Source organism: Rhea pennata, chromosome 2 (assembly GCF_028389875.1).
Source record: "Rhea pennata isolate bPtePen1 chromosome 2, bPtePen1.pri, whole genome shotgun sequence".
Taxonomy (NCBI): domain Eukaryota; kingdom Metazoa; phylum Chordata; class Aves; order Rheiformes; family Rheidae; genus Rhea; species Rhea pennata.
Window position 1 is genome coordinate 46,560,309 of NC_084664.1, and position 26,133 is coordinate 46,586,441.

The 26,133-nt window shown below is 38.0% G+C and overlaps 1 protein-coding gene across 2 annotated transcripts in view; it reads right to left on the reverse strand.

Annotated features, from left to right (window-relative positions):
• Positions 1-120: 120 nt before the first annotated feature.
• The window catches only part of SNRK (SNF related kinase), a 45,518-nt gene continuing 19,505 nt past the window's right edge, over positions 121-26,133 (reverse strand). For both annotated transcript variants that reach the window (XM_062569389.1, XM_062569388.1), the window contains exons 4-7: positions 14,827-14,968; positions 12,180-12,392; positions 10,982-11,116; positions 121-3,983 (exon numbers count right to left, since the gene is read on the reverse strand). In XM_062569389.1, coding sequence (XP_062425373.1) covers positions 2,765-3,983; positions 10,982-11,116; positions 12,180-12,392; positions 14,827-14,968 — 1,709 coding nt within the window. In that variant the 3' untranslated portion in view covers positions 121-2,764. The remainder of the gene's footprint in view (positions 3,984-10,981; positions 11,117-12,179; positions 12,393-14,826; positions 14,969-26,133) is intronic.

Here is a 26,133-nt window from a genome sequence, read left to right on the forward strand (position 1 = left end):
GGGGCTTTGGAAGTTCTGATCGCCGCCGTGCTCCAGCGGGGCACTCGGCTACGAGTCTGTGCCACTCTCACACTGCGCAAGGAACACCGGGAGTAACAAACTGTACTGACATGCAAATCATAGGTTATGCATCAATCAAGATACCACTTTTATTAACTGGATTTTCCATTTCTGTCGCACACTATGAATGTTTATACAATGAAAAAGCCAAACACTGCTGGAAGCAATATGACCAGCTGATATTTCTGTACCCTCTTAACACGCACACATGGATTCTTTCTTAGTGAGAAATTTTCTATTTCTGTTCTGTTCATTAATTCTGCTTATTTATACTGCTACTCTTAAAATTCTGTGTCAAGATTGTCACATCTTAAATACAGACGAAGTTGCTAGAAGTACATTATTTTTTATATATATATATATATATATATATATACACACATACAGAAAAATACAAGACTAATTGTTTTTGCACAATAATTTATACGCTACTGCAACTATATGCAACTTTTAAAGACACGTTAAGGGGTACAAGAAACTGTTTACTTGCTCTAAATAGTTTGGTCCAATATTATCGTAATGTAGTGGTTATTCTCGCCCTTCCTTCTACATGACAACATAATACAACATACACCACATGCACAATCATTCACCTACCAATGAATGGATGAAGGACACCACTCAAACTAACATTTGTACACCCAAAGGTTCAACCAACCATACACAACTAATAAGGCTATAATACAACTATGCAGCATAAATGGTCAACACTGCTGTTCTAAAGTGAGCACCATATATACATTTGTATATAAAAACATTGGAAACAAAATACACCTGGGGTTAGTTAAAAGGTGCCATTCCAAGGCTGTACATAATATCAGGAAATAGTATTTACAATACTTGAAAAAAAGCTGCAACAAATAAGTTTATTGCCAATGCCCTTTATAAACTTCTCTCTGACTTCGATGTTACGCTCACTGTCTGTGAACCACACATCTGATTTCTGGCCCTTTATAAGATCCCTGCTCAAAAATTTCAAGCAAATATGTTCTATGGCTTCACCCACACATCTATTCTTGAAGCTTTCGAGTTATAAATACCACACTGACTAAACTGTGTCTTAAAACTTAAAATAAGTAAAATGCTTATCTTTTCCTTTATTTAGGATGCAGAATGTAACATCCCTAGCTAGGCTAGACAGTGAGAATGTCCCATGCAATTTAGACTCTCTTAGTAAAGTCTTTTACTAATCAAGAAGAGCTATTGTGAACTGTAGAAATTATGACTAAACATAATGCAGTTCTTTGGTGCTCTACTCACTCTACAGTGGACCTGAAATGCATTGTATTTGACCATTTTGCAAGTGTTACGAGATGCTAAACAATGTAAACTCCTCTCAGACATTCAATGTCTGGCCAGGGCGCTGCTACATAATACCACCAGTTTTACTAGCATTGCTTAGAAGACCCAGTGCACAGCATGAAAAAATAAAACATTCTTGCCTTTCCCAAAATTAGGAATCTGCAATATATTTTATTCTAGATAATAAAATTCCATAAAAGTTAATTCATCTGGTCAAAAGTATCCTTTTGTACAGAAATACTCTAAATCAAGACCTTACCATGGCAATGGGAAACCAAGTAGAAAAGCTAATAGCTGTAGAATAAATATTTACATGCTGTTTTTAATTGATTTTTATGAGAAAACATGGATTACTGAGGGAAAATAAATGGTGTACGTATGGGAAACGGCAGTATTTTAAGTCTTTAAAAGAATCAAATTTAATAATGAGAAAAATGTATATGACAATAGCATTTTCAATTTGCATCCAATTATCTAGAAGTTTTTCGTCCCTTATTGCCTTTTGAAAACTTGGAGTGTGGGGGAACAGTATAGGGAAAAAAAGCTAAAATACTAAGGTAAGTGTTGTGATATACTATAACCAAAGTAATTTATACAAATACTTTATTTTCATTTAGAATGCAAAAACTCAGAAGTAGACTTAATAATTTATCTTTGTTATATTAAAAAAAAGAAGATTGTCTGCTTGTAATATTAACATATTTCTATGGGAAAAAGCTGCCTTACAAATCTACTTGCTTTTTAGGAAAAAAAAATGGCCTCTAACAAAACAAGATCTTTTCAGTTTTATTTTTGAGCCACAACTTCATCCACATCATAGCTTAAGACAAATAGGTGTGGGTTTAAAAATCATATTTCAAGATCACTAAATTTCAGTGCATCTTTGCTTTGTACAAGCCTTGGAACATCTGAAAGCTCCCTGAAGAGTTTTCAGCATCAAAACATTATTGCTTTGGTTCTGTTTCAGACACATAGAAGTATGCCACATATCACATATTTTAGATATCACAGAAGGTCAGAACAAGAATTAACATTTCACAAGCAAACAAAAGCTTCTCTCACTCTAGTTTAAGTGCAGAACATGAAAATTCTAAGTGCTCCATTTACATTAGGATCCAGATCCTCAATTTAGTCCAGATCTTCCATAGTAAAATTATAAATGTAAAAATTACACAATAAAATAGTCTGCTCTGTTGGGAAAGAAAAACATATTGGCTAGCAGCATGCAAAGACCATGCATTGTCATACCATCAAGCAAACACAAAATTAAAGTGTAATAAATAACTGCTCAAAGCCCACTTAAAAATATTAAGACAACAAAAGGGAGTTCAGTGACGTTCACAGCTCTGAACAGGAAGAATGATGTTGTCAAGTAGATTGAGCTATTAAAGTCAGGTCATTGTCAAATGACATGACAACAACTGGTTTGATTGGAGGTACACAGCAGGCCCTCCTTCGGGTTCCGCTGAATATTCACAGATATTGTCTTTTCACAGAGAGGTAGTTGTAGCACATTATTTTTCAAGTTCCTGCTCTTTATCCGTTCCAATTCGTTTGCTGTGTCTGACATTTGGTCAGAAAAGAATTTTAGGTTGCCCAGTGATGAAGCCGGGTTTGCACTTCCACTGGAACTTATACACATTTTCCATGTTGATTTCTCCTGCACTTTTACACTGGAAAATGAGAGATTGTTTTGAGGATCAATAATGTATTTAGTACTGCCATGAATCTGTGAACCCAAGCAAAGGCTCATCAGCTTGAGGCTTTCAACCAGTTCCCCTGCGCTTTTCGATGATAATTGCATTGAGTTTCCAGATCCAGCACACCTACGAGTGGAACCTGAAGTGTTGTTGGTGCCGCCACTGGAGCCACTAGAGGGACTTCCCCCACCTTTGTTGTTATCGCTCGGGCTTGTTTTGTCCACCCCTCCGTTTCCGTTACTTGGTTTGCTTTGTCCACCACCGTCTCCTTGGCTGCCAGGTGGCCCTTCGCTACTATCCCGTCTGTGCCAGGAGTAAGTAAACCCACTATCTTTATCTAGGCGTCTCCTACTTTCTGAGTCATCGTCACTCGTTTCTGAGCTACTGCAACTTGAGCCCCGTCCCTGGCTTTTCCTCCTGTGATAGCGCTTATGCACTGTGCTAGGCGAAGCAATGTTCATTTTTAACCTGCTGAGCTTCGGGGGTAAGTTCTCATCCATGTCAAACTCATCATCTGACTCGCCCTCCTCAAAGATTTGATTGAGGACTGGTGCACTCTTTCTTGAAGTAAGACGGTTTGTAACTGAAGGCTTACGGCGCAGAACAACTTGAGTAGAAAGAGAAATAGGTTTCTTTTCTTCTTCATCCTCCTCTTCATCTTCTTCAACCCTGAACAAGCACTTTCGGCCACTTGTCGTGGGTTTTAAGCTCACTGATGGAACTACCGACAGTGCCGGTCCAGCTAACTCAGGGATATCCTCTTTCTTTCCTGGATCACCAAGTGCTTTGCTTCTGTGACCATTGAGAACATTTTCAGCTGTGCGAGCTGGAGACTGAGGAACAGTTGCATGGGAGAGAGGAGAAGCTGTAAGGTCATCCTCCAGATCTTGGGGTACATCAATTTTTGTTGGCCATGACTGCCTACATAAACAAGTATAAAGGATAAAAGAAAAATTAGATCATGGTGAGCATTTAAGATATCAGGAAATGTAAGATCTGCACAAAAGGAAAATAAATAGTACCACAGACTGGCTTGCAGAGTGGCATATTTGTAAATAGCAATGTTTTGTATTTGTGAAGAAGGAAGCATTTTCAAAGAACCTGCATGCCTTTTCAAATGCCGTTACTTGAAAGGCAAGTTGTATATACAAAAACATGGTTTATAAGTTCTGTCAGTTGCTGTCAAATGAAATTAAAAAAATAATAAAAAAACACTTTCACCATGCTCAGAAAACTAATTAAGCAATAAAAATCTTTAAATAGTTTTCTGTGTCTTAAATACCCAAAGGAGGATTAGAGCTAATGTTTACAGAAAGATATGAGGTATGCAAGTGATTCAAACACAATCTAAATAAATAGAATTGCAAACTACTTTTAATCTGAAGCTTTAATTATTTTTTCCAGTATTCTTAGTACAAAAAATCAGATTAGAATTAGCACATGAATGAGACTGACAAGTTGAGTCAGAAGCAAGGTTCTCCAATTTTCAGTATGTCTCATTCAGACTAAGTTCTGTTTTACAAAATCACCTTTAATTTAAAGCACGTGAATTGAAACCATGTATCTCTTACATCTATTTGACTTAACTGAGCAACTAAAATACAGTCACATGAATTCAGGACTCAAATTGCTGAAGAATGACACTTAAAAGGCAAATTTAAAATGTAAACGAAAGTTTAACATATATGACTGCATATACTACATTAGCCTTAAATCAAAATATAGCGAAAAAAGTCACCCTTGAGACTAAATCAGTCTTTAGTCAATTAGCAGCTGATGCCTTATCTTCACTATCTAAGCAGATATGTAATGTTATATATTTTACTTTAAATCCTGAAATATACTGTACTTTTTTTCCCCAAATGCACACAGAATGAATTAACAACAAAAAGCCTCTCAGTGTCTTACCTCTGCATCTGTATATTCAAAGTCTAATCCAATGAAAAATAAACCAACCCTCAAAGGTGTGAAGATTCCTCAACTGCTTCACTCAGCGTAACCTCTGCATTTCATGTACAGAACAAGAAAATTCTTCTAACCATTCAAATTAAGAATTACCTTTAAGTTAAAAAAAGTTTGCCAATTGCATAACTAAAACATTCTAACATACTGTATGAAAAGCTGTCACAGAAGGGAAGTTAACAACTGTAAGAGGTTTCCATTCACATACAGATAGCGTATTGCAAGATATTCCCAGACATATTTTGAGAGTGTGCCAAAAAATAAAAAAAGTGGGAGTGGTGGGAGGACAGCACAACTCTGCCCCGTGTAGAACCAAGGCGTAGCAGGAACACAGGCGGGGAAGCAGCCAGTGTTGCACGCTCGGGGAGTGTGACCCTGGGCATTCGCTTGCACAGCCTGCCCCCACAGAGGATCATCCAAACTCCCTGAACTCTGCTGTATTAAAACGTTAAGCTGAAGAAACAAGGGATGCTTGGACACTTGTTTGCTGCTTTTATTCTAAATGTTTCTACTTCTAAATGATTCTACTTAATTTCAAACGCTTAACTGAAGCTCCTGCATTTGCTCAAGGCTCCCTCTTCTGTAACTGCTGGACAGAAAAGGATCCTGAGGTGTGAGATGCCTGTCTGTGGGCAACACAGTTCACAACTATCTTTGCAGTGACATCAAATTTGAAGAGGAGTATTTTAATAAAGTCAACATTAAACTCCCCCAGCCTAACAGGCAGGCTTTATTTTGGACTGCCAGCTTCCGTTCTGGCTATGCAAAGCTGCACGGATGGCTGCAACAGTAGGGTCTGAGTTGTGCCACGGAGCCGCCAGCAGGTCTGCGGGTGCCCGTAGCCGATGCCCCCAGCGCTGGCTCCTTGCCTGGCACTGGGCTGCCCCCACCAGCTCCACTCCAGGGAGCGGCTCAGCCTCGAGGGAGGCCACTGAGCTGGCAGCTCTGACCCAGCTATCCAGACAAGAAGCAGAGCCTTGGCCCGTGGTCCCTCCTCGTGTTTCACACTGGCTGCCTCCCTTAGGCCCCAGTTGACTCTAGAAATGCTGGGAACCAGTGACCTACTGATGACCTGTGCTAAATAGAGTATTTTAAACACAAGCAACTGTCAGTGGTTAACACACAGGACTTTAATTAGAAACTTATCTAGGAAAGTGGCAGAAATGAAGATCTAAACATTTCAACAATATACAGTGCTTTAACACTGTAAGCACCGTTAAAAGCCAAGTTCTGTGGTTGTTACAATAAAGTGTAAATACACTTTATTTCCTATTATTTCCAATAGGCCAGAGGGAAGGGTTGGGGAGAAAGGAAGCTCCAGGTTAATCTTCTAAACTTTCAAGTAATGCATCACTTTGTTGTCTTTTTCCATAAGACCAATCTAGATAAACCAGTGACCAATGACCACGAGATGGTGGAGTTCAGGATCCTGCAGGAAAGAAATAAGGCAACAAGCAGGATTGCAACCCTGGACTTCAGGGGAGCGGACTTTGGGCTCGTCGGAGACCTAATTGGAAGAATCTCATGGGTTAAAGCCCTAGAAGGAAGGGGGGTCCAGGAGAGCTGGCTAGTATCCAAACATCACTTCCTCCAAGCCCAAGAGCGGTGCATCCCTATGAGTAAGAAGTGCAGCAAAGGGGGCAGGAGACCTGCATGGGTGAGCAAGGAGCTCCTGGCCAAATTCAGACAGAAGAAGTAAATACACAGAATGTGGAAGAGGGGACAGGCTACTTGGGAGAATTATAGGAATGCAGTCAGAGTATGTAGAGATGCTGCGAGGAAGGCTAAGGCCCAGCTGGAATTGGGTCTGGCAAGGGATGTCAAGGACAACAGGAAGGGTTTCTTCAGATACATCAGCAGCAAGAGGAGGACTAGGGAAAATGTGGGCCCACTACTGAATGGGGCGGGGGCCCTGGTGACAAGGAATACAGAGAAGGCAGAATTGCTGAATGCCTCCTTTGCTTCAGTCTTCACTGCTAAGGGCAGCCCTCAAGAATCCTGGAGCCTGGACATGAGGGAGAAAGTCTGGAGAAAGGAAGACTTTCCTTTGGTTGAGGAGGATACGGATTAGAGACCTTCTGGGCAGGCTAGATGTCCACAAATCCATGGGCCCAGATGGGATGCACCCATGGGTACTGAGGGAGTTGGCAGATGTTGTTGCCAGGCCACTCTCCATCATCTTTGAAAGGTCCTGGAGAACTGGAGACGTGCCTGAGGACTGGAAGAAAGCCAATGTCACTCCAGTCTTCAAGAAGGGCAAAAAGGAGGACATAGGCAACCACAGGGCAGTCAGCCTCACCTCCATCCCTGGAAAGGTGATGGAACAGCTCATTCTGGATGTCATCTCCAGACATATGGAGGAAAAGAAGGTGATCAGGAGTAGCCAGCATGGATTCACCAAAGGGAAATCCTGCTTAACCAATCTGATCACCTTCTCTGATGGAATGACTGGCTGGGTAGATGAGGGCAGAGCAGTGGACATTGTGTACTTTGACTTCAGCAAGACTTTGGGCACTGTCTCCCATAACATCCTCCTAGGTAAGATCAGAAGTGTGGGTTAGATGAGTGGACAGTGAGGTGGATTGAGAACTGGCTGAAAGGCAGAGCTCAGAGGGTCGTCATCAGTGGTGTGGAGTCTAGTTGGAGGCCTGTGGCTAGTGGCATCCCCCAGGGCTCAGTACTGGGTCCCATCCTGTTCAACTTTTTCATCAATGACCCGGATGAGGGGACAGAGTGCCTCCTCAGCAAGTTTGCTGATGATACCAAGCTGGGAGGAGTGGCTGAGACACAAGAGGGCTGTGCTGCCATTCAGAGAGAGACCTGGACAGGCTGAAGAGTTGGACAGAGAGGAACCTCATGAGGTTCAACAAGGGCAAGTGCAGGGTCCTGCACCTAGGGAGGAATAACCCCATGCAACAGTACAGGCCAGGGGCTGACCTGCTGGAGAGCAGCTCTGCAGAGAAGGACCTGGGAATGCTGGTGAATGACAAGTTTACCATGAGCCAGCAATGTGCCCTTGTGGCCAGGAAGGTCAATGGCCTCCTGGGCTGCATTAGGAAGAGTGTTGGCAGCAGTTGGAGGGAGGTGATCCTGCCCCTCTACTCAGCCCTGGGGAGGCCTCATCTCGAGTACTGTGTCCAGTTGTGGGCTCCTCAGTGCAAGAGAGACATGGAGATACTGGAGAGAGTCCAGTGTAGGGCTACAAAGACGATCAGAGGGCTGGAGCACCTGCCCTAGGAGGAACGACGGCAAGAGCTGGGCCTGTTTAGCCTGGGGAAGAGAAGCCTGAGGAGGGATCTTATCAATGTGTACAAGTACCTGAAGGGAGGGTGTCAAGGGGATGGGGACAAACTCTTTTCAGTTGTCCCATGTGACAGGACAAGAGGCAATGGGCAGAAGTTGAAGCACAGGAAGTTCTGCCTGCACGTGAGGGGGAATTTCTTCCCTGTGAGAGTGACGGAGCCCTGGACCAGGTTGCCCAGAGAGGTTGTGGAGTCTCCTTCTCTGGATATCTTCAAGGCCCGCCTGGATGCAACCCTGTCTAACACACTCTAGGTGACCTTGCTGAGCAGGGAGGTTGGCCTAGATGATCTCCAGAGGTCCCTTCCAACCTTACTGTTTCTGTGATTCTATGATAAACACTTCGAATTTAGATCACGAAGTCTAGGACTGAAACAGTTTCAAAGCTACTTGGGACTGTTATGTTTAAGTATTCCTCTACATATGCAGATGTGCTTGTCATAGAAAGAAAACTCATACAAGCAACACAGGTTTTAACTACTCCATTAAGCATTACAAATTCATATCAGGATTCAGATTCAGTAAGCTTGTTTGTTGTATAGTTCCTCTTATCTGAAGCAGCTGGTTTACTAAAATTGTGACAGTGATGTGGAAAAAAACCCAAATTTAAAAGGATTTTATAGATTTAGAAAATTTTTAGAACTTTCATTTGAAGGTAATCTCAAAATTTTCATGTATAGTAACAACTTCTTCTAATCAGACACACTCGATACTCTGCCTGGATATATTTTAGAAGAGATTGATATACATAAAGTAAGAGGATGATGCATGCATAGTGAAAGGCTATAGTATTACTCTAGAAAAGGGAAGTTTTGTAATACCAAGCTCCAGATCATTTAGGTTTATGTAGATTAAAACATTTTGCTGCCTACAACAATAACTTCCTAAAATTACTGATAACTATGCAATGTAAGCAAGTTTCCTACAGAAATGACCACTGAGTAAATAACCTTTAAATTCAGCAACAAATTTTCAAAGTCTACTCTACAACACAAAACAGGGGACAACAACATCTTGAGATGAAACAGATGCTGGTAACTTGTACAATTCAAAAAGAAACAACAAAAAATTATTAAGCAAGCTGAATGGTATTCAGAAGCCACTGAAAACCTCCAAACCTTCAGTTAAAATCTCAAGTAATGGTCATGAGAGATGATCTATTCCAAATTCAAGATTTTCCAAATGCAAAATCCAAATGCAAAAAAAACCAGATTTTTCAAAAAATGCTTGCACTTAATTTATAACAAGTGTTCATATTTTGTGGATTGAATTTGTAATAATAATACCTCACTTTATCAATTAGACCAGAGAAAATATGGGCGTACAACATTTATGTCCCTCCTATCCTTCCTGTTAAGTGTCTCCACATATGATTTTGCACAAAACATACACAAAGAAATCTTTAGGATGAAGATGCTATTTCATCTTTTTCTCTGCTAGACTCTAAAGATGAATTAACAAAACTGAAGACAGGCATTAACTCTAACCATCAGCACAAGTGCCTGATATTCCATCCTCTCACTGAGATATCAGTCACCATCAACCAATATTATACCAAAGCTTAAAAGGCAAGTTCTTTTGGAGACAGTGGAGGTTAGAGGACAAAGAAAAAATAAAATTGGCGGAAATGCCTCAGCACAACCTCCACAATCTTCATGAAAGCTACAGTCAACACTGAGCAATGAAGATTTTTCTCTACACCACCAGAGCCCTATTCAGAAAACTAGTCATACTCTAAGTCAGCAAATTTAAAACAAGAACTAAGAAAAATAACTCCTCAGAATTTCTCCTCCAATATCAACATGCAGGTAGAAACCCTTCAACTTCTAGCTTTTGGTTTTAAGCATATACTGTTGTAACTGAGAGCACGTGATGTTTTGATATCTGGCTGCAGAGCGAACAGCGTGGGTGAACATGTCCATGAGAGCTACATGCCAGCACCCCCCTCCCCGCCTTATTGCTCGTGACAAGTTAACGCTTTGTATGTTTCAGGAACTTTGTTATAGGGCCTTTTAATAATGTTTTGGTCAAACTAAAAATCCGACTTCAGCTTCTACTGTAACATGCTTTTAACTACCAGAAGTCAGTTCAAAGTAAATGAAACAAATTAAAGTCATTATTTGAATAGTCTTCCTTAGACAACAGGCATATTAACCTATCTTAAAAGGAAAAAAACCATAACTTAAAGATGCTTGCTCCAAGCTTGATTTAGGGAATGTTCAAGCACATTAAAATCAAAGCTAACAACTAAATCTTAATATAAAAGTCAGTGTCTCATTTCTCATATATGACTGATTTCTCATCAATACATTTAGGGAATTATGAAACTAATTTTTGCCACATAGGCAATTTTAATGAAGAACTGAAGATCAATGAACAAGCCCTTTCCTACCAGGTGTGAAAATTTACTACTTCAGGTACAAACTTCAAATTGATTAGTCATTTCCTGAAAACAATAGGGATTGAAAACATTACTGGTAACCAATTTCTGAACAGTTTCTGAAATGTTCACAGCACTTCTAAGACACTTAGAACTAGCAATGAATAATCATTTTACTATTTTTAAAAGGCAGTATCTGAGCAATTCAATAGTCATCTCATTAAGCCATGTTAAAAACAAAACACAACAACAAAAAGATTGACATTTAAATTCTCACCTGAACTGGGCTTTGATGTTGCTAGGGCTTGCAGATCTGGTCTGAATTTCTTTCTCTTGTTTTTCTCTCAAAATCCTTTCAGCTAGTAAGAAGTAAGTAGCAGTGATGTGATTGTATTTGTTAGTTTCCAGTGCCCTAGGGAAAGCACAAAAACATGAAACAAGCCCTACATCAAGGGCTTTCTAAAACTGGACGTGCAGCTCTCACAACTCACTATATTTTTCATAGCAGGAAAAGCACCTGAAAGCAGAAATGTGTATTGCTGATGTTTTGACAAGCATTTCTTGGCCTCATTAAAATATCAACCAACAAGTCTAGCAAGTTCTCTATGGCTAGGTGAGGATATCTTTTGGATATCATTTGAAATTAAATAATTCTTTCTTTATTGAAAAGTGATAAAATTCTATTTCACTGATGTTATGCAACAATAACAGGCTTTCCCAATGGCACATAAATCCATGAAGTACGGATACTTGTTTATGAAACAGTAAGAGAAAAAACCTACACTATTTTACGACTGTCATATTAAGTTTACAATAAAGTTAAATTTATAAGTCAGTACACATCATTCATATGTTCTAACAGAAGATAGAACTGTTACAAAGCTAAAAGCTGAAAAAGTTTGACTACTGCTTTTTATTTCTTTTAAATGGTAACGTATTAATTTTTTTTTTCTATGTTAAGATTGCTTCTTCTAGTTTTTACTCTTCTAGGAAAAACTGTAGCTTTCTAGCAAGCTCACTCAATGATGATGCTTATTTTACATTATTTACATAAAAGGAATAATATTTTAAATTACAAAGATTCAGGTATACTAAGGGAAAACTAAGAATTTATCATCCCTATATATGCATGACACCAAATGCAACTCTTGAAGAGATACACAGCATAAGAAAAAGCATGGATTTCAAAGCAGTTAGAATTGTTTAATATGACAAGTTACCACAAGAATCAAATACTGTTCCAAAAAAATATTTTAAAGTTTTTTTTCTAAGGTTGTATCTACTTAAACAGTCCTAATACATGCTTAATATTTAATGCTTAAGTATTTCTTCCCATCACAGAGCAAAATTGTAGTATTTTGTTAATGGAATGGATTTGGTATACACACATGGAAACACCCATGTCTTCATGATGCTCTTCATTCAAATATATTAGATGCTCAAAACAAACTGCATACAGAAAACTGATAACTTACTCCACTATTGTATCTCGGTCTGCTATGTCGCCAAGAACCATGCGCTGTATTATACTGTTGTGTTCTTCCTCAGACAGATTTTTATATGAAACCAGAGGAATATTGTACTTGGTCGCAGGAGATGGGTCAACTCCTTGAAGCCATGCGTGGTTTTCAATTTCTTCCAAAGATGCCCTTCGCTTTGGGTCTCTCTGTAACATCCGTGTAATTAGGCTGTGAATAAAAAAAAATAAACAATAAAAACCACATCAAAAACACATATATAACAATAATAGAATAAAAAATAAACAAAATGCACTAACATGTTTAAAAGACAGCCAAAGAAATTTTCTGTTTTTTGTTAGATCATACATATCTTTAGAAGTCCCTGCAGTAAAACACTGCGATGGGAATTTTTCTGTTCTCAAAGACATCCTAAATGACAATGCAGGATTGAAGGAAACATAATTTACTTACTAAAACTGTAAATATCATAAGCACTGTAATTTTCATTTAATATGCTAGATTCTTGATTTTGTGGTTTTGCTGATTTTCTATAGGATTATATGGCAGCTGTCACAGATGGCCTGCAAGCTGGTCTGTACAGTAACAGAAATGTCATTTAGTATTACTGCTGTTGTGAACAAGAATATGCAATGGCAGGAGTAGAAATATTTTATCATGAAATAGCTATCAGCCATTTGGTTATTCAGTACCCACCACAGGACAGTGATCTGCCATACCTGGGGGAAGGGCAGGGGGCAGAAGGTCTGTGTAGGATTATGAAGTGACAAACCTGCATATGAACTGATGCTGAGTGTTTCCAAGTACAGGCAGGAAGGTGCACAAATTGCCAAAATAAACAGAGAAAGAAAGCCTGATGAGCAAAGCACAACTCTATTAGCATACTGTATGTGATGTTTCAGTGTGTGTCATAAATTCTTGGGGGATCGTTTTGAAGGTTTGTTTTGATTTTTGTTTTGTTTTTTTGCTTTGCACAGTAAACAGAACATGGATATTCAGTTTTGGTGCCAAGGTTTCAATGGAATATTATTGCTCCAAAATGCAGCGTATAAGTTCTGCAGTTTTGACAGAATGTTTTAATTATTTCACTAACTATAGTACACTGCGCAACTACAAGCTGCACTATGCAACACAAATAACAAAGGTAACAAATCTTTTCAGAATGAAAAGGTTTATGGACGGAGAAAGGGAAGTCAGTGCAGACTCTTGTAAAATAATTTTAAAAAGGATGCCATAGGTACACTCTCTAATCTCTGTCTTTTCCAAAAGAAAAAGCTGTGTTAATAAAAGCGAAGAAAAACAATGCTCCCATATTTAAAATTTTGACAGAAATGGAATCAACTATATACAACTGATTTTTTGTCTTCTTTATACTCCTCCTGTAGTAACATAAATATACAAGCTCAGCATTTCTCTCCAGCCATAAGCTTGCTTATGCATCTCAAACCTCCAGGAATGCTTTTATTCAAAGCAGGAAGTTTTAGACCTTCTCAGTCTTTTGCCTAAGAAAATCTAGTCCAAAGGACAGACTTCAGTAACTGATCACACATCGGCAATGTGGCGCACAGAGCAGATTATACTACTTCAACCTTTAAACAAATTAGTGCTAGCCAGCATATTAACTGAAAGCATGTGAAAAACAGAAGTTTCTTGCCCCAACACAGTATGCAGCATCTGAAGAGATTTATTCTGATAGAATTTACCAATAAGACCTCTCTTTTAAAACCTCTTCCTGCAATTCAAGCTGTTGAGAGCATTAATAGCAATTTTTCAAATAACAGAGTCCTAGACAGAGCTCCAAACAGAAGCATTTTTGAAGTCTTTGTATACCTACCTGGCATTTCATATTGACAAATGTCAAAATTTTCTACTGCTGATTCAGAAATCTTACCAAAATGGTGAAATAGTCTAAGTAATGCAACTCAGATATATATTTAAAGGGATGACCCTTTAAATAAAGACCTTGTTCATTAACCTAGCTCCATCATATCGCAAACACTGGAACATATCAAAAAAATGAAAAAGCTGCAGTGAGTACTGCAGGAAAAAAACATCAAAATGAGTCATGATTCCCAAGTGGCATATGGTATTTGCAGGGAGATTATTTTTCTCTCTTGAAGGCCTAGAATGTTGATTTGGAGTTGCAATTTCTGTAAGTGATGAGCAAAAACTTTCTGCCTTATTCTTGGGTTTTGAGCAAAAATCTAAAAGAATTAGTCTCTAATCCTTGACACAAGAAATGCTCTACGACACCTGGTAACTTGTGCAGCAAGAGTGCTGGCCAAAGCCAGTCAGTGGCGAGCAGCTTCTCCAATCTTTTATAAAAGAAATGACAACTCAGAAAGACAAAAGGAGGATACGCTGCATAAAATGAGAAAAAAGTCTCATACAAATGCACAGGGAACACCTACTGCCAAAAATATCATGGAATTAAACTTTAGTAAGAACAGATACAGAGAATAAAGATATAATTAGCAGCAATACCCAAGAAACCTGGTGGTAAGGAACACTAACAACTGAGCAAAAGCAGGAGACAAAGTTCTATGAATAGGTAAGGAATATTGCACAGGCTGATAGGGGAAATCGCACAGTTAGTGAGAGCCCATCTCCATGAATGCTTCCAAGTTCTCAGTACTTTACTTACTCTTTACATTCTTTTGACACATGCGGCGGCACTGTGTATTTGCAGTCCATTATCATGGTCAGAGTTTCACTGTCATTTGCTTCTTGAAACGGTGGCTGTCCGCACACCAACATAAAAAGGATGACCCCCAGACTCCATATATCTGTAAATAAAAAATGCATGTTTTAAAACTGTTGATGAGCCAGAGATAATTACCGTCAAAACTGTAAAGTACTACTGAGATGCAAGTTGGAGTTACTACCACACTCTCAAGATCAGCATTATTTAGGGAATTTGCAATTCCATAGAAATACAAAATACGGTAGTATCATAGTTTGACATTTTTTATAGCTTTAAAAGGTGGGGAAAAAAAATCAGAATAGGTAACTGCAATCTATATGGAGAAAAAGGATACATAACAATTCAAGATGGAAGTGTCTGAGAGCAAGGCATTAGCCAAAGCTGAAGAATGATCTAGTCATTCCCAAGACAGGACTTCGTTACCCCTCCCTCTCACAGGTAGGTATTGGTTATTAAAGGAGATTTTTATTCAAAGCATCTTGTTTTCTGAAGGACAAGAATAAACTCTTCTCACCATTTACATGTTACTCTATGAAGCACAAAATTCTAAAAAATGCCACTTATTTTAATGAGACTGAATTAGGTATTTTTTCCTTCAGGCCTAAAGAAAAAAAAATCTAGAGCTGATAGTAAATAATGAATTAAATCATTTATTTAAAACTACCTTCTTATACATTAATGAAGAAACATATTTAATAAGATTTTTTTAATCCATCAAGCCTTTAACAAAAGGTCACCAAGGTCACCGCGCCACCGCGGCTTGTTCTCTGCAGCCTGCACAGAATACTTGATGCACGTTTAAAGCTGAAGGATGGCTACAATTTTATTTATTAATGTAAATCACAGACATTCATCTCTACAACAATTACCGATTTTGCTAGTTACGCCCCATTCTTCATATAGCTTAGCTGGGAGATAAACAGGAAAACTACAGGCTAATTTTTTATATTTATTTATTTATTTTTTTAAGAGCTCTAATTTATAGCAAGTACATGCTATTAACTCAGACAACCAGCTGATCTCTGTTATGCTGACTTAGGGCCTCAATCCAGTAGGTACTGAGCATTTTGAGCCCAGCACACCAACTCATATAGGCCTGGAAATTCAATAGGATTATTCACGTGCTTAAAATTCATGATGTGCTTTAATACTTTGGCAGCCTGATGCCAGAAAGCTGACTGTTCTGGAATGTAGGATCAAAAAAAATTTTTTTTTCTGTGAGTTCTGAGTGTTTGGAGAATTATCTCCCACCACGCAACAGATTACAACTCATTTTGCAAGCGCATAAAACATGCAAGTTCATGCATTTTTATTAACAATTGCATCATTTGGATATCAATCTGTTCCAAGACTTTCAACGTTGCCTAAGCAATCTATTTTGCAACGCTATCGAGTGTTTTTAATATTCTGCTTAACACTCTCCCCACAATAAAATGCTGCACATCTTTAAGCTTCAAGTATTTTAGGAGATTACACATAGTATTCATAATTACAAACAAATTACATTTGCTAAAATGAAGCAATATGCATTGGCTAAATTTAAGACAAGTCACACACACACACACAAAAAAGTACTGCGAAGAGGAATGAAATACCAGTTATAAGTGTGCATATAGAAGTTTAAACAGAAGAGAAAAACCAATGTTTTGAGGTTGATCTTTTAGAACATGAGAGGCCTGAAGAAAGGACAGAAGTCACAGTAATGCAGCTATGACAGCTCAAGTTCCTCAAAGTTGCCCCATGCAGGCAACTCTGGCAGTCTTTGAAACATCTCAACTGCATTGAGCAGATACTGAACATCCTACAAGTATTTTCCTTCAGAAGGTTGTAACCGAGCTCAATTTTCTATTTACACACGTGAAGCGACACAAATTATACACTGGTCGTATGGTTGTTGTCTTTTCTTAGATATTCATACACTTTTTCATACTGCAGTTTGGAAGGATTTGTAATGGCAGATATTGTCCTTAAGTTTTCCTAAAATCTGAGTAATTTTGATAAATGTACATTTACTTGTATAAAAATAACTTTAAAAAATGGTTCAAAAGCGCTATCCAACTGATCTAAGTCCAACTAAATAACAATTTTGTTCTATATAATGCAATGCAGATTTAGTTACCAACCTGTATCACTTTTTTTTTTTTTTTTTTTGATATAAAAGGGTAATTAGTGATTACCCAGCACGTATTTCAGGATGCAGTGCATTTTTCTTTGATTAGTTACTATATTTTTCACTTCATACCCACACATCCTTCTAGATGAGAAGTGCTAACAGTAAAATGAAAACCTACTGTTTTTAATACAACTGCATCAAAAATGGGAGACAAACTCTTGACCATATAAAGTGTCGATCACGCACTAAATTGCTACTATATTGCATTATAGTGTGCATTTCATATTATTAAAAAGTGGTACGCATGTAGAACAAAGTTTGGTAAAAACTAAAAACAGTGCTTGAAGACTTTTTTGCTTGATCTTATCACATTATTTAGGTATTTTTATGCTCTCAGTGAATACTAAGGTAGCAACAACTACATTTCTTCTCATTCTCACGTACTCTAGGTAAAAATTACATTTTTTTTCTGACGAATGTATATTTTGTTAATTTGTTAATAAGTCTGTTAATAGCAGACTTACTCTTGTGCAGCTAGGAAATAACAGTGCGCCAGAACAATTACATAGCTTTTATTCCCACCCTATTTCTATAGCAGCAGCAGCTCTAGAGAGAGATTTTCAACTTCACTGCATGTATACCCATGGCTACTAAAATGATTCAGCTAGGAATTTCTAAGGATCCAGTTTAGCAGCTTGAGTGGACTTTAAAAAAAAATATATAATGATAATTAGGAAGCAGGATTGTAGTGAGACACTGCGCCTCAATAAATTTAATTTGCACATTAAAACTGAATATAGAAAATCACCAGATGACTTGAACATGTTCCCTTCTCATTTTGGTGTAATCTTATGTTGTGTGTCATCTTGGGGTTATCTTTACAGGCTGGCCAGAATAGTATTATGGCAAGTCTCTCCTCACATATGGAAGTAGACCTAAGTGCTTTGACGCCTGCATGTCACACCAAACGCAGCTGATGTTTATCAGTGTGAAGGAAGTGGTTAAAAAAAACAGGAAACACTGAATAAGTTTTCAAAATAATTTCATTTGAAATACACAAGCCCTGCAAGACCAATGGGAAAACATTTAAAAACACTTACAAGAACTGAGTATTCACTGATATTTCGAATTATCAATTATTCAGACAACAGAAACACGCAAACTTAAAAACAGTAAAAGCACTATCTTTCCCTTCCCAGCCAGCAAAGAATTTTACTTTCGCACTTTTTTTTAAACATATAAAAACTCTATAAACAACACTGAACAAAATAGCATTTTACTGGCAGATCCCTCTGCAATTAAGCTTCCTGAACACACAACAGATCACTACAGGTTTTACAGTGTTTTGAGATTTTTGTTTTGCATGTTTTGAAGCCACTTACTAACGTGGCATACGTAACACTAGTGTTTTTAAAAAATAAAAGCACCTTTGAACTGTGGGCTTGTTAGACTTTGGCATAACTCAAGATCCAAGCATTAGAAGTTGAAGCCTTTGAAACAGATATTCCACACAATGAATTAATACTACCTGTCATTTTGAATGTTTTAAAAGGTAACAATTAAATAGCTATATAGAATATGTATTAGAAACGTCAACGTTTCCACTGATTTATTAATTTTCAAGCCATTCTATACATGCTAAAAATCAATACTGTATTTGTGTTTTGCACTTTTCTCTACAGGAGATTCATAGCTGCTTATATTTTCAAACAGCTCTAGAAAATACATTGAAAAAATGAAAATGCTTTCTTTCCTTTGAAGATACATTTTTTGGTTCTCCCATTTAATGCAATAATAAGCAGATAATATTTTGGTAAACTCATGTTTCCCAAAACAGTGCCAGTTTGGCTGAGACAGACATCCAATTCAAGATCTTGAAGAGTGGCTTCCTGAGAAATTGGTAAAGGAGAAAAAGAAATTATTTTATTCTAGTGCTTACTTAAAATTTTAATTATTCTCCTGAACAAAATACAAAGCTACAAGCAGGCATCTTCTTCACTATGTTGGTTTTTGCTGCTATAATCAAAGCTGCTATATTATTCTTGCCTAGTTAATTAGGAGAGAACCCATCTGTCTTCTGGAACCCAGGCAACTGAAGGAAGATCCTGGAGACTGCACACAACTGCTGAAGGGCTTTGATCAACATGGGGTTGGAAACACCCTGCCCACTCTCGTGCCCTACTCTCTTATTGGAGATTTGTGCTCACATAGTAGGTACAGCAAATGAGAAGAGCTCCTTTTACTGGGGAGACCACTTCCACCAGCCAAGCAGATAATGGCACCCTGATCTTTCACTGACAAGTCCCAAAGAGTGCTCTTATCCTGTTAGAAAACAAGCAACAAACCTGAGTGGAAAGCCTCACTCAAGACCTAGTCATTTGACTTAGTTAAAAGCATCAACTTGGACAAGACGGTTTTGTGTGCTGTAGGGGCAGCAGTTAAATAAGAGCCTGACACACCCTATCGAAGCAAGACTTGCAGAAAGAAACAACATCTCCTATCAGACCAGCTAATAACCAGGGGAAGAAAAATAAACCAAAGTGTTCAGAAACGGAAGTTTTTCAGATCTCTGCTCCCTTGCAAAAACACATGCTGAGGATTGCTGCATTAGAAAAGGGTGTGCCCTTACGGTGAGATAGCATGGGTCTGCCCAGGAGGGAAGCCCAGCTGAGAGAGGTTCTTGTTTTCACACATTAGAAGCTGTAGAAATATATTTAAGAGCAGAAGAGAAAGCATCTATCTCTAAGTGTTCTCCCACCAGCAGCTCCAGGAGCTTGCAACCAGAGGCCATTAAGAACCACCTCTCTTGCACCTGACACCCCGAAGACACCACTTTAAGGCTCAAAGTTTCAGGGGACAGCTTGGCTTGTCTCACCTTCACTGTCCTCAAAGATAGTCTTTGTCTTACTGCTTCTGTTCCACTAGCTTCAGTGGTTGTCTGACATCCTTTGAGGTGGTTCAGCCCACTAAACTGCCAATATCCTAATCTAGAAAAATGAAGGAATTATTTTCTAACCTTTCACTGACTGCAATGAGTTCATTCATGGGTTGCACAAGCACCAGGGTCAAAACAAAACACCCTTCCTGCACACAGAGACACACACGTGTGCACACACAGGATAGGAAAGAGCTACAGGATCTGAGTGCAGACCAAGACTGTCATTTTGGGCTCTATTAAATGGATATATATATTTTTTTAATTTCTGCTGCAATCTGATGCAAAAATGCTTTAGCATATAAAGAATTCTGCAGAGATCTGTCTCTCTACCATATCACTTTAATACAGCATAGTACCTACAGTGCTGTGTCCGTGCTCCAAAACATCAGGTTTTAGACAAAACTTTTAACTACTGCAGTAAATTTAATACTAGACTTCCCAAACAAACACAGGAGAACTTTTTGTAAGCATGACTCCCTGGCTTATACAGTCAATACACATTTACAACCACATTCCTACACACAGCTCAGATGCAGGTCCTAATTCTAAATTTGAGAATCTGAACTGAAGCAGCACAGGGAAAAGTAGTGTTACAGGCATCCTCCTTAACAGGAGGACATTTAAGCAATTATTTTTTCACAAGTTTCTCTACTCCTCTGGGTGATTAGCCATAGAAGGCTCTATGGAGAATTGCTTACTTCTCCTCTCCCCTCTCAGGGTCATCTAATTTTCTCCATTCAGAAAATGGATGCGAAAAGTAGAACTCAGGCCAGGGTACAGCATGCATTTAGTATATTGACATCCTGTAAAACTAGAGAACTATATAACCTTTTGAAGTTGAAGGAAGGCACATAGCACTCCCATAAGGTGTAATGGAGGGGAAAAAAAAAAAAAAAAAAAAAGGTCTCCTTCAAAAGCACAGTGAAGGTTAAGATACATTTCAGCCTTTACAATGGATACCAGTATCTTGAAAATGACGTTGTTGTAACAAGAATAAAAATAAGAGAGATGAAGACTTAACAGCACTACTCAGCTAACTGCACTGGAGAATATTTTACGGTTTTTATAGCCATTAAATACTGTTGGTCAGGGAAGGACTGTTCAAGCAGGAGGCTCAGAACCATGACAACCAGGGCAGTGAATACGCAACTTCCTTACATAACATGAAGTCACTGCCATGGAAACCAAACTACGTCATTAGCTGCCTGTGCTATGCCCGTCTCAAACACAGATCAGTCAAACATCTGTTATGCTTAAGTTTGTACACTGCACAAGGGATATCCATATTTATTTGCTTAACTAATGAACTGAGCTTCACCATTTCATCAGACATTTATTACTCTCTAAACTTCCTGATTTATTCCTAACATCAGCACTACGGATTTCAGAAAGTTAGAATTTACATTGCATAGGGGATGCTTACAGCTTCAGTATTAAACATTCACCCAAATTTTTGCCATTCCTCAAAAGTCAGACACTTGTCACACTTGATATACACTGTATGAATTTGTGACTTCAAGAAGCTAAAAATCCATATTCATTGAAAGAGGGATATTTGCACTCCACTAAAGTAAGATTATATACAGACTCAATCTATCAAAAGTTGTTTATTTCAGACCTTTATGGGAACAGGAAGATTTTTCTTTTTGAACTGTATGTGTAGAACCAAAAAACAGTTTACAAAGCATATACTGTTCTGTTGATAAAATAGATCTTTCCACCAAAAATCTGTTTCTTCAAAAGTGATCTGTGACACTGAGTAATCTTGTCAGGTTTTATACAGTTCTCTGGAGTGTTTACTGTAACAGCTGAGTATTATCTTCCACTGGAAGCCACTTAGTTCAACAAGCAGCAAAAAAGCAACCCAAAAATCAACTTTTATTGAGATAATCAAAAACGCTTAAGTGTTTATTTTGCCATGGGACTAGTAGAAGAATCTATAGACTGTGGATAAGCAGGAAAAGGAATTGGACTCAAACTTCCAGTGTCATAGGCAATTGCTCTAACTACACATTAAGACATTAATAAGAACCACCATCGTTACTTCTGCTACCATCTCCTCAGAGAGGATGTATGGAAGAAAACCCGATCCACGGACCTCTTAAGAGATGAGCCTTGGAAGAGCTCATACACGAGCACCTCAATATCAAGCTCTTCTACGTAGAGCTAAATATGAAAGTCTAATGTAAAGATCCTAGGCCTCTCCGTATCCTGGGCATCTTTATGGTTAGGCAGCAACTTGGCAATATCTGAAGACTGCTGCTTTGAATTTATACATAAGTCCCACCCTGAGCTATTTGGATCCAAGCCTAGGGTGGAATTCTCACCCTTAATTGGGCTCAGGTGTGGGCAAAAGCTGGTAACTCACATGGCTGAGACAGCAGTGGTCAGTGTATTTGTTAAAAGTTGAAACTAATATCTTGTTCACAACACAAGCTATAGAAAACAGAATGAAAACTCAGTTAAGCATTCTGCAGAAAATGAGATTTGTAAATGCCTAGAGTAATGAAAAATTACCCACAGTGCAGTATGAAGGATAAAAGTTGGTATCATACTACTGAATCATTTAACTGGTACCCATTATATTGTTGATATGCTTCAAAAGGAGAGTAAGAAAAGCATTTCCACCCTATACAGCTTAAAAGCTTGATAAAGTTGTATCTCTTGCATAGGAAATCAGCAGCAAGACAGCATGCAGTAATCCTATGTTAGTTATTTCAGTATTTCTATGCATTGCAAGTGCTTTTACACTACAGAGTGCGCACACTGACGATAAATTTGAAAAGTATGGTTGAAGGAGTAGAGATAGCTTTTTTTGCAGATATTCAATTTTTAGCTGATTGAACTATTCTTCTATTAACTTTCCATGAAAGAGGTAACACTTTCAAAACTAACAGGCAGAATTGGGTTTTCTCCTTGTCCTAAAACACTACAAAACCAATTAAAATGACTATTAGACAAATGAATAGATAAAAGAGTAACAGACCAGAGAACTAGCAGAAATCTTATCCCTCTCCTATTCCTCCAAAAAAGAGCATAAATAGCAAATGGCATTTAACAAATTATTTTCATAATTAGCTTATCTATCTGATAAAACAGTCTGTTCTATATGTTATTTTATTGATGCTCAAGTCTTAGTTAACTAACTAGTCTTGTCTTTGGAAGTGATTCATATTTTCATGCAATCTGGCAGACAATACTTATTTTGCTTTAAAGATAATTGTGAGTTTTGTTGGTTGCATAAAAGTATTAAGCTACAGGCAAATAGTTATGTTCTTTACTGTTAACTGATGCATCTCAAATTTCTTAAAGGATAGTTAAAAAAGAGGGAAGAAAAAAAAAAAGCTTTTACAAGGACATGCCACTGCCTTAATTCCAGAACATCAAGTTTTACTCTAATTCATCAATTCTACACTTAGAAATGCATTCTTTCTCCTTTGGTTTCTGTTGCTTAGCCACATTTCAGAAGTTATTGAATCTCCATTAAATGCAAAAAAAGAATGTTTTGTACTTGAAGTGAATTTCAACATCACTACTCCAGAAAAAAATAGCCAGGGAAAAAAGAAGTTTTAATTAAAGGTAGAAGGGAATTTCTTTACAAAAGACATGCTCTCAAAAACACTGGAGATATCAAAGTCTATAAAGCACATACAACTTGCATACATATTTCACTGCAATGTTTTCCATGTGAATACTAAAGATGATTTGCTTATAGTATCTTAAAAAAAACTTTCATATTTTCCTCATAGACTGTATCATCTTTTCCTGAGGTTTTAGTAATGTGCATATAAGCTGTGCTTTATGTGCAAAATTGAACATCTCAGTACAGATTTACACAAGAATGACTGAGCAAGTGAAACTTAAACATCTGGTTTATAACTAAAGTAGTACAGCATTGATTTAGATCCCCCCAGGTCTGTGTTGCTAAGTTAGTCAGCCATGGGCTGAACATACTGAATATTTGTCTGCAAGATACATGAAATGAAGCTTCCTATCTGTGGAGATGTTATTTCTTGTAATGAAATCTTGCTTCACAACAGCATTTGGAAATACTGTGAAAACAGTTCTCCTGTGAACACAGGAAGATGACTAAGAAACATTACTATACTGAAGCTTAGCTGACATACTGTTAACTGAAGTCTATCTTGACAATTCTCCTATGTAGTTTCACTTGGATGAATTATTTCTTGTTTCATCCATTAATTTGTTGGTGAATGCATTAAAATATGTGTATTGTGTAAGTAATCCAAAATGAAACACAAGTGGCATTTCATAAATATTAGTGGGCACAGATCTATAGGGGAAGCCATTAGGATCACAGATCCCCCACACTTTGTTACAGCCCTGCTACATCATAATTTCACTTCTAAAGCATGTAGCACCCTGGACAATCTGAGGCATTAACAGTATTTTCTTGTCAATAAAGTAATCAGGTTAAGAAAAAGCAGAATCAAAGGGGAGCACAGTAAGTAAAAACTAAGCTCTCCTTTCATCCAGAAGAAATTTCATTCACCTGCACACAAACTGCCATGCAACATAAAAATGACAATTCTCGTGTCATGTTCACAAGATAAAAAAAAAATCCTTTCTATAAGTATATTAAAACCACTTGTCTATATCTGCCCCTCCTAAAAGTACAAACAGTTCATTTAAACTCATTTCTCAAATCTGACGCTTTTCTCAGGGTCAGCGCTCTTCTGTTTTGTCTCAAAAAGCGTTTGAGCCCAAACAGTAGAGAATGCCTCTTCCTTAAAATTGCACTGGCAACAATACTTAATGAATGGCCATCATTTTCAGTCAAATGAGTTTCTCTTGCATGGAAGACACAGAACTAGGCTAGGCTGGGCTGATCTAATCAAAACTTGCTCATGCTAAGAGCAGCAAGTCCTACAATCTTCCCTAGCCCTCTGGCCCAAGCTGCATGCTCCCAGCACGTCCTATCACAGAATCACAGAATGACTGCTGTTGAAAGGGACCTCTGGAGATCATCTAAACCAACCCCCCTGCTCAAGCAGGATCATCTACAGTCTATTAGACAGAATTGCACCTAGATTTCCAAACAGTTGAATGCTGAAGTGAATACTTCTGTTTGCAGAAAAGTTAAGTCTTCTGTCAAATTAGCAAACAAAATCATCCCCTCAAATGGTCAGGAGTACTGTGCAGAATGGGTAGGACTGCAATGACCACTTAAGCTGGAAGCAGCTAACTTTTAATCCATTTTAGCTTCCACATTCCTAAATCTTCAAATTCACTCTATAATTTAACTGCAAATCTCCAAAAATGTTGCAAAAAAAAAAAAACACAGCAGAATGATCCTGTAGGAATTTCTGCTTCATTTCTTTGAAGTTTGGCTGTAACCTCACTTTGAGAATACGCTGACAAGTATGCTAAATTATTCAATATAATACATATAGTTTACAAATACCTTACTACCCATTTTATTATCAAGGCTGTCAAATTTCATATTCAGCATTTCTAAAGTGTAAAATGTTACTATATATACCCACTGGCCATTATGCTTAAATGCGTTACTTAGTTTGCAAATCAAGCATTCTACACGCACAGACACCTCAAAACTAGCTCCAAGCAAGCCAGCTAGGGTCGTCAGAGATATTTAGCCATAGACAAGCACCATGTAAGCATGGATGACACCAGCTGAGGCTTTGAAAGACTGAACACATTTAAGCAACACTATATATAAAAATGAAGCCCTTACAGATTTTGATGCAACAAAGGAAAAAATAAAAGCATCTAGGTTCATTCCAACAGACAAAGTAGATCTAAATGCAGTATCATCATCTCAGGAAAGGTAAAAATGTGTGAGTCGTCCCCTATTTCCCTTAATAACAGCAAACATATCTCTAGATAATGAATACATACATCCATTACATCCTACTGTATTCAGGTTTGAGCTGTGCAAGAAAAGTAGGCATCTAACTACTTAAGCAATGAATGCTACCCAAGTGGTTAGCCAGTGCAACTTCCAAGAAGGAAGTAAATTAGGCTTGGACCACAAGCTGCCAGTACAACAATACTGAATTAGAGGAGCTATTATATTCTTGCTAGGCACATCTTACGAAGAACATCTTACCATCATTCTCTTGGTGTAGCTGTGAGGACAGACTGCAATACCAAAGACATGCAGCGTTATTCGTATATTACAGTACCATTTGGGAGGCCAGCGCTCAACTCTAAG